We start from the raw sequence: 15211 nt of genomic DNA on the forward strand, positions 1-15211 counted from the left end.
AACTTGCACGCCACCTCACGTCAGTGAATGTCTGCACCAAGGCTGAGCTGAACTCACGGGGAAAGAATGATACACTTGATCATTACGAACTTATGGTTCGTAGCACAGGTGCAGGAAGTGGAGCTGGTCCAACGCCATTGCTGGGGAAAGATTAAACACTATGGAGAAAATAGAAAGACGTCAAAGAAGAGGATGAGTCCTAAGGCCATGAAGGAGAAGGCTACTCCAGGTTGTTGTTTTACTATTCTGCATTGGTGACTTTGCATCAGTAGTTGGGTGGGGATTCAGAATACACATCTAGAGTTTGACCAGTGGGTTACCAGCTGTGTTGGTGGAGCAGCGGGGATGTGTCCCACCACCCAGTTAGCTTTACCCGGAATAATTACATGGAAACTGTATCCTTTTAAACACTGCTTGGCCCATTAGCTCTAGCCTCTTACTGGCTAGCTCTCACATCTAGATTAACCCATTTCTAATAATCTGTGTATCACCACGAGGTAGTAGCTTACCAGGAAAGATCTTAACCTGCATCTGTGTCGGGTGGGAGAATCATGGCGACTGCCTGACTCGGCTTCTTTCTCCCAGCATTCTGTTCTGTCTACTCCGCCTACCTAATTTTCTGCCCTATCAAAGGCCAAGCAGTTTCTTTATTAGTTAACCAACGAAAGCAACAGATGGATACAAGACCCACCTCCATCACAGCTGTCAGTGACTTGTTTATTGGCTTTATTTATTAATTTACGCTTGTTTATTATGTCTCTCCACTGGAATGTGGGATGAGTGAGGACGTGAACCAGTCTGGACCAGAAAATAGAATTATATACAAGAGTATCAGTGAACATGGGTATTTGTACCCAGTTTTTAAGTCAAAGCTGTATTAGAAAGGTGATGGAGATATAGCCAGTTGCTAAAGTACTTACCTGTCAAGTCTAAAGGAGATACAAGTTCCTCAAATTCCAAAAGGCAGAAGGGACAAATGGCTTCCTGTGGTACCTGTTAACACACCGAAGTGCATGCTGGCCTCCAGGCACCCTCAGTATCGCAAGCACCTGTTCTCATGTTCAGAGTCCATGCTAGAATCCTAACTCTTTTCACCTCCTTCCCTACCCTAAACTAACTCCATCTTACAGGCTTCCCTCCCCCAAGTACTCATTCTCCTTACACCCCTGCTATTTCAGCTGTTCTCTCTCTCTCTCTCTCTCTCTCTCTCTCTCTCTCTCTCTCTCTCTCTTTCTTTCTCTCTCCTTCATATCTACAATAAAATCCTTCTTAACCATACCATGGAGCTGTTATAGCATCAATTTTTATACATGAACTATTTATACCTAGCATATACAAAACCCCAGGCTCAATCTCCCAGCACTTCATCAACCAGCTATGGCAGTACATGCCCGCATGCCTGTAATCTTAGCAATTGGGATGAGAGGTAGAGCTGGGGGATCAGGAGTGTAAGGCTAGCTCCAGCTATGCAACAATGTGAGGCCAACATGGACTACATACAGAGGCCTCATCTGAAAAAGATTTTACACAGAGACAGAGACACACAGAGAGAATGCTTACTACATGTGATGGATTACATTATGGTTAGAGAAAGATCTGAGAAAACAACAGACTGAAATAGACTGGTATCACAACTGAGAAAGTATGAAAGCATGTCATCAGAGACTTGACTGTTGTTAGGACAAACAGGTTAAAATTAGAGAAACATTCCCTGAGACATTAAAGGAATTCTCAAGGCACTTTCAAGTGAAGAACACTGCAGGCAAAGGGAACAGCTTAGGTAGAACACAGTGCATTCTAAAGCACTAACAAGAGAAGGATCACTGGTAGGATATCTATCACCCAGAGAGCAAGGAAGATAGGAAGGCAGGGGACACGCTCTAGGATACAGGGGAAAGTACCCTGGGAGGACTGCCGAATACTAGTCCAGCCAGCATCATCCCAGGGTGCCCATCTCAGGAATGACTATGCTCCTTCGTACCATTTCATACAGTCTCCAAAACACAACAGTGATTCTGATTTTTGTTTGGTTGGTTTTGCTGGTGCTGTTTTTGCTCAATGACTTCAGTTGGTATCATTAAAAATTTTGTAAGAGTATGTCAACTTAACCATCAAAACCAGAGAGACACAGAATATAATACACACCTATAACCACAACACAGACAGCCAGAAAGTTTGATGAAAGGCATTGCTAACACAGGTAATGACTGAATTTAAGCTACCACACTAGGTAGCTCTTAGAGGCATGAAAATTTGATTTGCCTTTTACAGTTTAGGGTCCCAAGGACTCACCTGAGGGCTCACAATTAAAAGAAGCAGAACCAGGGTTCCAAGTCACACAATCCTAGTTCCACGCTTTCCCCCCAAAGGATGTCTCCCCAATGAGGTTGCCATGATATGTAATGACTCCAGCCCTACCAACAACGTACTATCTGGGTGATGTGTGTCTTGGCAGTAAAGACATTCTCAAACAAGCCTCCCTCCCCATAGGTAGCCAGGGAGTCCTTCTCAGCTAGCGTCCCAATGCACACTGGCTTGGTATGTACACCCTGCATCGTCAGAAAGTAGTGATGCTCAATTCCTGCAAATTCAGAGCCCTCTTGCTAATGATTTTAATCTAATTGTTCATAAGAACATCGAATCTAAGATAAGATAGGTCATTTTCAAGCTCATGGATTCAATACCTCTTTCAACCTGATAACCCTGATACTCTTGAGAATCTAGAAAGGTCTATATACTTGGTATGTGCCTTGTAAGTGGAGTGTTCAATTGTTTTGATTGAATGTCAGAGTTATGATTCTAAGGCCTGAAAAACGTGTCTCATCCAGGAGTTCACTGGTCAATTGGAATGACTTGGCTGCTCTCTCAGGAATTTAATACATGGGCCATCAACATCACTTTATTTTGTGTATGTGTGGTATATGTGGGTTTTGTGTATGCATATGTGGGTACATGCATGCACCAGGTGTCCTCTGTCACTCCCCACCTTATTTTGGGGGACACTGAACTAGCCTGGTTGGCCACCCAGCTTTGGATATCCTTCTGTCTCTGCTTCCCCAGAACTAGGGTTGAAGGTGTGCACAGTCATGCCTGGCTTTTGTATAGGTACTAGAGATCTGAACTCGGGTCCTCACGCTTTGACGGGGGTTGAAGGTGTGCACGGTCATGCCTGGCTTTTATGTAGGTATTAGAGATCTGAACTTGGGTCCTCACGCTTTGACGGGGGTTGAATGTGTGCACGGCCATGCCTGGCTTTTATGTAGGTATTAGAGATCTGAACTTGGGTCCTCACGCTTTGACGGGGGTTCAAGGTGTGCACAGCCATGCCTGGCTTCTATGTAGTTATTAGAATCCAAATTCGGGTCCTCATGCTCTGACAGCATGCATTTTCCTGGCTGAACTGAGCCATCTCCGCAGTCCAGTTCATCAGCATCTTTACTGGAGAAATGGTTCATCAGGTAAAAATGCTTGCAGAGTACCTGAGTTCCAGTTCTAGCATCCACACGGGGCAGCTTCAGGCTCTCTCATGCCCTCTTCTGGCCTCCACGGGCAATTACCCCCATGTTTAGGTGGAGCAGCCTTTCAGGTCTTTTCTGTTTCTTTGATGAAAGTCCACTCAACTCTTTGACCAACTTTAGGCGGGACATGAGCTGTCTTCATTTTTATTGATACATCTGTTATTTTCACGTTTTAGATTTCAGAAACCCTGATAGATGTTTGAGGCTTACACCCATAAATTAATTAAAAGTCCTAGGAGGGGATGGGAGAAGGTGTCCAAATGCAAGTGTTGCCATGATTTGCCAAAAGTCTCCACAGCCTGTTGGAGCCAAACTGGGGTTTATGCAAGGGTTGGCTGCTCCGATTGCAGCCCCCTGCATAAACATAGCAATGCAGTTTAGCTGACAGAGATGGATGTCCTGGATAGTAACATGCAAAGGAACGCTCAGACCTTCCAGCCCTCTGGAGAATTCTCAGCATGGCAACTTCTGAGGTGGATAAAATAAAGGCCTTGGAGTCCCACCACAGGAGGTAGAGGAGGCTGAAGGACTTAAATGCCAATCCTTCCTCTGCCATACAGCAGCTGTGTAATCCCTGGGTTGGTAATAGTTACTTCTCAGGATTACTGGGGAGCATAAGATGAGATCACCTGATGTGAGTCTCTCTTGTGACTGACACATGATAAATGCCCAATAAATGTGAGCTCACCAAACGCCTCGGAAAAGGAAGCTTGAAATGTCTGTTGCTTTGTAAGCTCTTCAGGCTTCCATCAGGGTTTCTGAAATCCAACCCTAAGTGAAAATAACAGATCACATCAGCGAGAACACAAAGTCCCTCCTCCCCCTAAAATAGGGCGAAGATTTGAATAGACTTTCACCAAAGAAATGTACAGGTTACAGAGTAAGCACACAGAAAGATGAAGATATCTTACTGTCCACTTCTAAAACATCAGATTGGATACCCACAAAAGGCGCCTGAGGTTTTCAGTCTTTTCTTTAACCTGTAGTCACCTTGTCTTGCAGGACACAGCACCCTTCCAAATGAGTGCGATTATCTACCCAGGAAAATGAGGTTCCACCCTGAAGCATGAGCAATCACCCCCAAACTAGCACATCCCCTCAAGCAATAGGGACTTCTTTGCACCAGTTCCCCAAACCAAAACTGAGACAATGATTAACTACACAGCTCTATTTATGCCAAGCTTTGAGACCAGCTAGGGACAGTGCCTGGGGGACAATGTGCCTGGGAGCAGGAGTGACACAGGCTCCTTGTCCTGTAGCTGGTAAGTACACAGGCCACACATCGTAAAATCTTATTGAACTATCCACGGAAAAAGAGTTTTACTGCTTGTAAAACTTAGGAATGAGAAAACGGTAAAGGAGACAGGTGTGACTGGGGAGGTGGAGTATGGGTGGAGACACATGGGCCATGGGGCAGAGCTGCTTCAAACATTTGGGGGCAAGAAAAGTGGGGTCACTCACTGACCAGCATCACCAGGGGCCCAGTCTCATTTCACTGAACTAATCTTAAAAAGGTTTTATTTTGAGTTTTTTATAAGTGTAGCTTCGGAGGCCAGAAGAGGGCATCATATCTCAAAGACAAGAGACAGGGATGGCTGTGAGCTGCCATGTGGAGCTAGGGAGTACACCCAGGGATCCAGAAGAGCAGCTGAGCCACCTCTCCAAGCACACCGGGATTCTCACGCTGTCTGAAACCTGGTCTTCGGAGGAGTGTCACACAGCCTCCAGGGGAGCATGCTAGCACAGAGGAGGCTCCTGCTGTCCGGTCTCCGCTCAGTTAGTTTACCAAGTGAAGAGTGACGGTGAGAACCTGGAATTCTCTCTCCCCAGGAGCCGCGACCCTGGGCAGGCTGTGCCAGTGAGAAAGAAAAGACAAAGCCAAACGCTCCAGTCCCACATCCCCAGCTTGATACAGGGCTGCAAAAGGTCAAGACAGTCCACAGAGGAGGCCATGGCATTTCACAGGGCAGTGAGGACCGTGAAGCCAAGTCATGTGGGGCACATGGGAGGGGTGGGGTAAGAAGGCTGTTATCTGTTCTTTCCAGAAAAGAAGCTGTATCCCGAGAGAAATGCTGTGTTTGTTCTACTTGGTGCTCAAGTGCTCTTTATATATTGAGCTACGTAAAGTCCTTTCTTGTCACACAATGAAGAGGATTTAATTCTGCTCTATCACACAACACACACGAGTTAATTGCTTTGCTGACTATTTGTGTGGACTTCCCAAGCATGGCAACTGTGATGGGTATTCCAATTTATCTTCTGCCTAGAAGCTCTACACATTCAACTTGCTCCCTGCCAGATGTGACCTCAACAGCCATCTCGGCATCCTGAGACTCTCTTGGGACTCGCCTCCAGCACTCCTTCCTACTGATGCTGTGGGCTCATGTCTCTGCAGCCCAGGGCTTCAGGATCACCACTGGCACTCATTGCCTCCCCGTGACCCTACGAAGATCTTCTGAGTCTTTCTTGTTCACTCTTAACTTTGACACACCATACACCTGCGAAGTTCTTCCGCTGCATCCCTGCTCTTGAGCCCTGACCATGCAGCCTCCGTGCACTCCGCGGCAGGACTTACCCTCCTGTCTCAAAGGTCCTCACTACCTTGTTGCTGTCCTCCACTGAACTTCAAAGCTCACACTGTGGTTCTGCAGTCCTAGTGTCTAACAGACGTCACCATACACAGTGACAGAACAGAGATCCATACAATCACTAGTTACTGATCTCTGACTGTGAGCCAGCCACAGTGACTGAAGAACGTGTGTCCCGCAGAGATGGCTCCATGAGTAAACACGCTTGTGGCACTAGTGTGAGGTTTGAGTTCAAGTGCCTAGAACTCACTTAAAAGCACCAAATTCTTTAATTGCAGTGATCTTATGGGGTGACAGGAGACAGACAGGGGACTCATCAAAAGCTGTGGGCAGACAGCCTGGCATATGCAGCAGACAACGACAACACCCTATCTACAACAATATGGAGGGTGAGACCTGACACCAGAGGCTGTTCTCTGACTCCAAACACATGCTGTTATGTACTTGTGTCTACACACACACATATACTGTCACATACACACACAGTCACATATACACACTCACATATACACACTTACATATATACACATTTGTATACACACACAATCACATATACACACAGTCACATACACACACAGTCACATATACACAGTCACGTATACACAGTCACATATACACAGTCACATATACACACAGTCACATACACAGTCACATATACACATAGTCTCATATACACACAGTCACAAATGCACATTCTCATATACACATATTCACATATACACACATTTGTATATATACACAGTCACATATACAGTCACACACACATACACATATACACACATTCACTCAGTCATACACAAGCTCATACAACTCGCATACACACACACACACACACACACACACACGCTTGTTCACTCGCATACTCTGATACATACATACTGGGCAGATTCCCCTCACATGTGAGAACTAAGGTTGCCCATGGTAGAGCTCCTCAGGTCCTTGTGAGGACAGAAACGTCTTGACACATGAAGCTGCACATTAGAGAAAACACTTCAGGAGCTGACACAAGAAATCATTTTGCTTTAATTTTCCGGCAGACAAAGACAAGTTAAATTTTATCACCACGGACACAACTGTCATTAAAGGTCTGTATGTGAAAAGATTAGGTCACAACTACGTCCATTCTTAGAGGGTCTGCTTGGCAGATGTAGGTGCCAGCCTTGGTTTACAAGTAAATGAGAAAAAGAACCTTAATAACTCTAAATAAGTCATATAACCACTCGGGACTCAGAAGACTAGAATTCCCTGAGAGAGAAGGGTTGTAACTCAGGCCATCCAGAAGTCTGTCCTAAGTTAAGGGGTGTGCAAGCATCAGCTCACTGCTGGTTAAGCACTAGTCATGGGAGGTTAAGGGGTGTGCAAGCATCAGCTCACTGCTGGTTAAGCACTAGTCATGGGAGGTCGATTTTCTCACGTGGGACGGGATGAGAGAGGCAGCAGAGCAGATGTAGCAAGCCACTCCTTCCAACCCAGATTCCTAATTCTGTTAAACAATAATCCAAGGTCAGAAAGGAAAAACTGGCTGATGGCTCACTGACAGAGCACTCGTTGCATAAGCATGAGGACCTGAGTTCAAATCCCTGGTACTCAAAGAGCCAGGCATATCTGGACATGCCTTTAGCTCCAGCATGCACAGGCAGAGACAGGCAGATCCAAGAGCTCACTGGCCAGCCAGCATAGACAGAATTGCTTCAGGTTCATTGTGAAATGCAATGTCAAGGGAAGACAGTGGAGAGTGAGGGATAGAACAGGGTGCCCAACACATCCTCTGGCTCTGGACACACACACACATGTGTGCATGCACACATACATGTGTACACACATACACACACACTAAAGGATCAAATACTCTTTCTTCTTGTACATATGTGAGCAAGAGGCTGCATTTTCATATCTTTTCAAACTATAGGGAGTATGGTGTTTTCAGAAGTTTGCTACTCTTGACTGAATCTCCCTCTCTCTCCTTTTCTCCCTGCTCCTTTCTCTAGGAGAAAAGTAACGATGGTGTTTGGGGCACTAATATCCATTTCACTGGTCTCATAAACACATCTCAGGATTTTCTAGGAACCAGGTAACCACTCAAAGGAAAGAAACAGTGTGTGTCTGTGAGGCGGTTTCCAGAGACAAATGATATATGGGTCTCCATCGTAGTCAGCGGGCTCGCACCTTGACGGCCTCATAACGGGATGGCACGTTGGGGTGGTGGTGAAGGTGGGAGGTGGGACTTGGAAGGAAGTGAGTCACTGGGGTGTGTCCTGACTTCCTCCTTTTCTCTACTTCCTGGCCACCATGGCTGAACTGTTCTGCTAAGCCTTTGCCATGTTGGATGGACACCCCTGAAACTGAGAGGCAAAGTAAGTCTCTGCCCCCTTGGACTTCTCTTGGGTGTTCTGTCACATGACTCAGGTATACAACCAGAGGCTGGGACTATTTTCACGTCCGCGCTCCTGAGACAGTGCCCTTCGTTACCTACTACTCAGAGTTAACAAAGCCCAGTATAGCGCTTTTTCTTCACATTTTATGATTACCTTCCAACAGAACACATTTTTGCTCCAACCGAATATTTCTCTTGCCTGCGACCAAACTATAATATGTTTAAAAATTATTAAACTATTAATTTGTAAGTCTAAGAATTTGCTACCTATTCCTCTCAAGACATACAGTCACAGGGAAACCCACCAGCTTTATTGGTGTGTTCCATACATCCCCAGGCCTAAAGGGGGACAGGTGTAAAGAATTCCATCCTGGTTGTCCCTGGTAACAGGATGGGGCAAGTGAGGATAAGTCCTTTGTAACGTATCTGCCATACAGATGCCCAGACACCCACAGTAGTCTCAGTTCCGTACCTCTGATAAACACTCTGATACAAACAAGCCATAGAGGAGACAGTTTATTTGGTTCACAACTTCATGACCATCACTTTGGGTCATCAGGGCAGGCACTCAAAACATCCACAGTCAAGAGTGCTTCCTTGCTTGCTCTCGGCTAGCTTCATCCTCACCTATCCTGTGGAGGACCCACCACCTAGGGAATGGTGCTGCCCAGGGTGCCTGCGTCTTCCTAGATTAATTAGCAATCCAATCTGCCCCTGTGCCAAGACACACCCATAAGACCTCCCTGATCCAGATAATTCCTCAGTATACTCTTCTGCCAGGCAAGCCCAGGTTGTGTCAAGTTGAGAGTTAAGACTAACTAGCACAAAACCACATGGCCAAAAGAACAAAATCAGGTCAGAGTACCAACCGGGCTTGACTGTAGAACTGTGGGTCTGTCTGCGTCATAGCGTGCCTGAGTCCTCTGGGAGGGGGACTTAAATTCTCAGCCCATCTTCTTTTGTCAAAGTGCGGACCCCAGAAATTATAATAATGGAACTATTATTCACAACCCTGGCCATTGTTTCCTGAAAATTTGTGAACCGAAAGTTTTTGCAACTAACATCATTCAAGCCATACAATAACCATTTGGGTTGACACTGTTATTGAGCCTATTTTATATGGATGCGAGGACAAAGCTGTGCAAGGCCAAAGCCTTCTGTACGTCCAAAGTAAATGAAAGAATAAGGGAAAGCTAGAACCAAGATCCAGTTCAGGTCTCTCTGACTTCAGGTACAACACTAATAAAAGAAAATATCCACTTCTGAGCCAGAAATCAGAATCCATCTGGCTAACAGCACAAACATTTGAAGGCCTCTCTTGTTTCTCATGCCAGGAACATCACTCGGGAGTGGAGGTGCCTTGAATTACTAGCGTTCCCCTTGACTCGCCATGCGAGCTATCACTGTCCCCTGCAGACTGGCAAATGCCATCTTAACCATTAACTAAAGCACAAGTGTTTTTCAGATGAAAGTCAAAAGCAAAGATGGCACTCCCCACAGCCAACACCGCTCTGGCTTTGCCCGAGCCTCAGCATCCATGGGGTTCGCCACATCTGAGGTACTACCTCAGGGAACTCAGACTTTGCACTTAGCACACTGTTAAACCCACCAGAGAGAGCAGGGGGCAAAAAGGCAGTGTGAGGTTAATGTTGACCATGAAAAAAATCCTCTCTGGGCTTTCAGATGTAAAGAGAGAATTCTACAATTCTATAAGGGAGGCATGGAAAACACTGATACACTACACACGCACTGAACCAGAGGTAGGTGTCAAGCTCAGGTATTTTCTCCACTGTGGTGTACATAGCCTGTATTTTATGCAATACTAGTAAGCATATTTTAAAATATTAAAAATAGGGGAATCTGAGAAAAATGTTTATATAATACTCTTTTAAAACTGTACCACAAATCGAAAATGATTTCAAATTGAAGGCTTTTAAAAAAGAAAGTCAAAATAATAAACAGGATGCTAGGATCTCATAGCGGCCTCCGGAACAGTGTAGTTCAGGCCGTGCCGCTAATGGAATATTGCTGAAGGGGGAAGTGGAGTCCATCAGCAGCTGAATGCTATTGGTAGCTCTAGGTTTGAGCTCCTCTAATCCAAGGTCACAAGAGGGGACAACTTGTCCTGCTCACTGAGAGCAGAGCAAACCAGGAAGCTTCCTTGTGGTGCTTCCTACCTGGGCTGCACCTACAGTGTGAGTGGAGGGGAGGGAAGGGGAGGGGAGGGAGAGATTAAGGGAGAGGATAAACGAATGAGATGGAGGGGAAATGAAGGAACTATCCTCATCACCCATCTGGGACCATGGGAAGGGTTTGTACATGTACTAAGTAACTTGTTAACACGGCGGGCAAAATCACTGGAGTGGTTTATAAGTTATACAAAACAAAAATCAAAGTTTTTTCAAAGTTTCATAAATACTAATTAAAGAGTTATTTGGTACAAACAGAACATTTCCACAAAGTTTTAAAATCAGAAAAAAAGATACCTGGTGCCCTTGGGAAATTTGGTAAGGAAGTTTTGAGGTCAGGTGTTTTAAATGAAGAACAGCTTCCAAGGATTCGCAGGTCTCTTCCTTACACACTCTTTTTAATCTTCATTCTTAAGACTAGAAGAAAAGAGATCTACCCAGTCTAGAGTCTCCTCAGAGATGAAGAAGAAGGAAACATCACACAAGGTCTCCGAAGGTGGTCACCACACTGCTGATTGGCACAGAGACAGGGGACAGCGTTTAGGAAAGACTCAGTGACAAGGAAGCAAGATTGGTGGTCCATGGAGGGTCTGCTCTGGCTCATGGACTCGATCACGTGCAAATGGAGCTGCTGCAATGTTTCTTTCAAGAGTAGCTGCTGGAGAAGAACCACGTAGCCCTCCTACAGCACAGAACACACTGGGTACATGATGGAACTCTGATATTAAAGAGAAAAGGGGGGTCTCTTTTCGGCCAACGAGATGGTCGCATGAATAAAGCTGCTGCCAAGCCCGAGAACGTGAGAGGAATCCCCAGGACCCACCGGGTAGTAGAAAATACCAAGTCCTGAAAGTTGTCCTAAGTCCACACGTCTCTCTATCTTTCTCTTTCTCTCTCGCTCTCTCTCACTCACCTTCTCTCACACACAAACACACCCATGACACATGTCACACACACACACTAAATCTAGTATTCTAACCTCACCTCTTATTTCAGAGACTTTATGATGACATGCGATATATGATTATACATCCAACAATATAGAAATGGTCAATTATGAGTCGACCTCCATGTTACTTTTTTAATAAGACAATGATGGTAAATTATCCAAGAATAAATCTTGGTCCCAAGGCAGAATCAAAACACAATCACTGAGCCAAGTGCGGTGGTGCAACCATGCAATTTCAACATTTAATAGATGGAGGCAGGAGATGAGGAGTTCAAGATCATCCTCTACGATATAGTGAGTTTAAGGCCAGCCTGGGCTACACAAAATCCTGTCTCAAAAGAAATCCAAAACAAGCAAACAGAAACAACTTTGATTACTCTTCCAACACTGTATTTTCAAGGATGTACCCACTTACATCTTTATTAATGGTGCCCTAGTATGCAGGAAGAAAATAAAGAATTTTTCAAAATTGTAACTATTCTCAAGAATGCAAAGGAAACATTATCACCCAATGCAGTAAACAGCACTCAACAGCTTTTTAAAGTCCAGTGTGGTGTTCTACCCACCTTACCCCCACGGCCTCATAAGCCTGCAGTCCACGTCATCCAAGGTTTCTCCAGCCACATTTACCTAGAATAATTTAGACAGGCACCAAGGTCTCTCAACTCACAACCAAGATTTGCAAAAAAAAAAAAAAAAAAAAAAATTGTAATTTGCCTTCATATTCATCAAAAGCAAAAGCAGTCATTAAGGTTTGAACGTAACAGCCTTCCTCTGACTCTCAGAGTCTAGCAAAGAGGGCAGCAGAGACAAGCGAAGGTCACCGCAGCTGATTTCTAGGTTCAGACAAACACCTGGAGGTGTGGGGGTGCAGGAAGTTATTTTGTTTCCACCTCAAAAAAAAAAAAAACTTGCAGGCAGACATGCAGCAAATCAGATCACTGGGATACTCAATTATCTGAACACACTGATTAACTAAATGTAATCAACCGACTTTCACTCTTCTCCTTGTCTGGTGTATATTTCTAGAGCATCCCTTTTCTCATTCCTCATAGCGGGCAGAACATTAAACAGTCTACATGGTGCAGCAGAGGGAAACAAATATACACAGATTCTTTTTGCTGATGGCAGGAGTTTCTTCTCACGCGCAGGGCGAAGGAACCCACACTATGGAAACAGCAGCACCGGCTGGCTCTAGATTTTAATTACTCTCCACACCAATTTTGCAGCGAAGGCTTAAAGTTCAATTAGGTAATATGATACTCGGTTAGGGTTGTTTTCATAAAACTGGGCACAGGCTTTCAAGTAGTAAATATGTAGCTGTGACAGGATTAAATATTCATGAAATCAAGAGTGACTGGAAGGCTGGGGATATCAGACTATTAAAATTCATATGGTTTTCACAATGTAAATCTTGCATCCACTTGTACGGCGCCCCGTTCTGGTCTGTTTCGGAGTGTGTTCAGATCCCAACTCCTGCACAGCTTCCCACTTAAATAAAATATTGATTTTTGTGAATCAACAACAACCCTGGTCCTTACCTCAGGTTTCAAAACGCAGAAACAGTTTTAAGCATTTGCCCATCTGAAGTTGTTAAAGATTTGTCTGCAGACAGAACGGCAGCACTCCGTGTGATCCCAACATGCTCTAGTCACTGTGTAATCTACTGGTGTTTTAGCAAAGGTACAAGGAAAATCAAGGTATTCGCAAGGAGGAGCACTTGAGGAGATGTGGCTTGTTTCTGCCTAACGGAAGCGCCTATCTGCCTGGACACTTCCTTACTTGAGACAACGCGGAAATAAAGTAGATTGACTCTGCCTGGGTTCCAATATTCTGATTTGCTGAACCAACTTTTCCCCAATATTAGTAGCGGCTTTCAAAATGCTTTAACAAACACAGGTGCGAACTTGTTACCGATGGAACTAAACAACTAGCTGCCATCAAACTAAACTCCGAGCGTGGGAAGAGGCAGCAACTGCCCAGAGATGGCTGTAATAAGCAGGCTCTCTGAATATTACCAAGGCGTCATCTTCTGTGCCATTTCCCCTACTGTACAATTTTCTCAGCAGAGGAAAACACCAGCAGCAGAGAATGGCATTGGAGCCATCTCTTACTGGAATTCAATTACCTAAAGAACTCCACACAGTCAGGCGCAGGTCTCCCCTGGTCTACCATGACACAGCAGGGCTGCAAAGGACTTGCAGGGTTCATCTGCCGCCAGGCACTTGGGTCCCTGCCCTCCTGAAGAGGAGGATGCCCGCTGAGGAGGACCACCTCCAGCCTAGAGCTCTATGAAGCAAGGCTGTCCAATCTGAACCGAGCCAAACTTTGCTCCCATCGGTAGATGCATGCCACCTCCCCTCCACGAGTCTAGGAAGCCACTCGCCAGGTCTTCGGGCACACTTCCTCTAGACCCACATGCATCTAAAGCTGAAGTCTCCCGCGGGTTCAGTCTTGCCCTCAGCCTAACATCGCTTGTACCACGACTTTTCCCCTGCACACATCACTGAACACCGAAACCAGAGCAGACTTCTTTCTGCACACGCCTTCCAGTTGAGAAACTCACTACCGGCGTGGATTCCTCCAAATCCCACGCCTTCTCCGCTCTGCCACCCCACCCCCCATACAAACGAGGTAAGGGGGTTGGGAGTGGAGGGGTTAAAGAGACAGCCACTACTAGTGCCCCTCCATCTGGTTCAAAAGATGTCACGGCGGCCACACCGCGGACCTTACCTTGCTCTCCCCCCTCTCGCCGTTGGGTCTCGCCTCCGGATCGTCGCTGTCCTCAGCGCCCGCACTCTCGCAGGGCACTTCATCCTGAGCCAGCTGCTGCTGGGGCTGCGGCTGGGGCTGGGGCGGCTGTGGCGGCGCCTGGCAGGCTCCGCCAGCCCCCTGGGAGCGGGGGATGGGCTCCGGGCGCGGAGAAACTCCCTCCACATCCATCTCCATCTTCCCATTCACTGGAGGGCAAGACAAAAGCGGAGCGGAGACTTGGCAGCGGCGCCCGGCGGCTCCTCAGCGGCCCGTGGCACGCATGGCTCGCCGAGGAGGGGCCGCCTCGCGCGCGCCCTCCCTCCTGCCACCCTTCGCCCGCACTCCCCGCGGCTCGGCTCCGGCGCTGCTGGGCGTCAGGGCCCGGGAGCCGGCGAGGAGCGGGTGGCCGCGTGTCCTTGGAGCGCTGGCCTTCAGGCGCCCCCCGGCAGTCCCGCTACACCGAGCGCATCCTGACGGTGGCAGGGCGCCTCCCAGCCGTGCGCCCCAGCCAGCCCTGGGGACAGCCCCAGGGACTTGTTCTCCTTATCCTCGATCCGGGATCCGCGATCCTCGATCATCTGGCATCTCCCGGGGCCCCCTGGGTGTTTCACCGCCCTTCCAACCTTCTGAACAAAGTTACTGGAAGAACAAACCAGATGGGCAGGATTTGCCTGGCGACACTGGAAGGGATAGAGAATGTCAGGTGTAAGTGGGATCTTGCTCCCCCAGCCGCTGACCAGGCACCGACCCTATCTGTCGCCCCCTTTCCAGCGCAGAGGAACAGAAAAAGGGAAAAAGGGAAAAAGGGAGGGTGTTCTGACCTATGCACGAGGTTGTCA

General features: G+C 46.7%; 1 protein-coding gene across 1 annotated transcript in view; it reads right to left on the bottom strand.

Moving 5' to 3' along the window:
- Positions 1 to 14866, bottom strand: part of LOC130873435 (uncharacterized) — a 177360-nt gene extending 162494 nt beyond the window's left edge. Inside the window, exon 1 of the mRNA XM_057768272.1 lies at positions 14352 to 14866. Coding sequence (XP_057624255.1) covers positions 14352 to 14567 — 216 coding nt within the window. The 5' untranslated portion in view covers positions 14568 to 14866. The remainder of the gene's footprint in view (positions 1 to 14351) is intronic.
- Between the last annotated feature and the right edge of the window lie 345 nt (positions 14867 to 15211).

This window comes from Chionomys nivalis, chromosome 4, assembly GCF_950005125.1.
Source record: "Chionomys nivalis chromosome 4, mChiNiv1.1, whole genome shotgun sequence".
NCBI classification, from domain to species: domain Eukaryota; kingdom Metazoa; phylum Chordata; class Mammalia; order Rodentia; family Cricetidae; genus Chionomys; species Chionomys nivalis.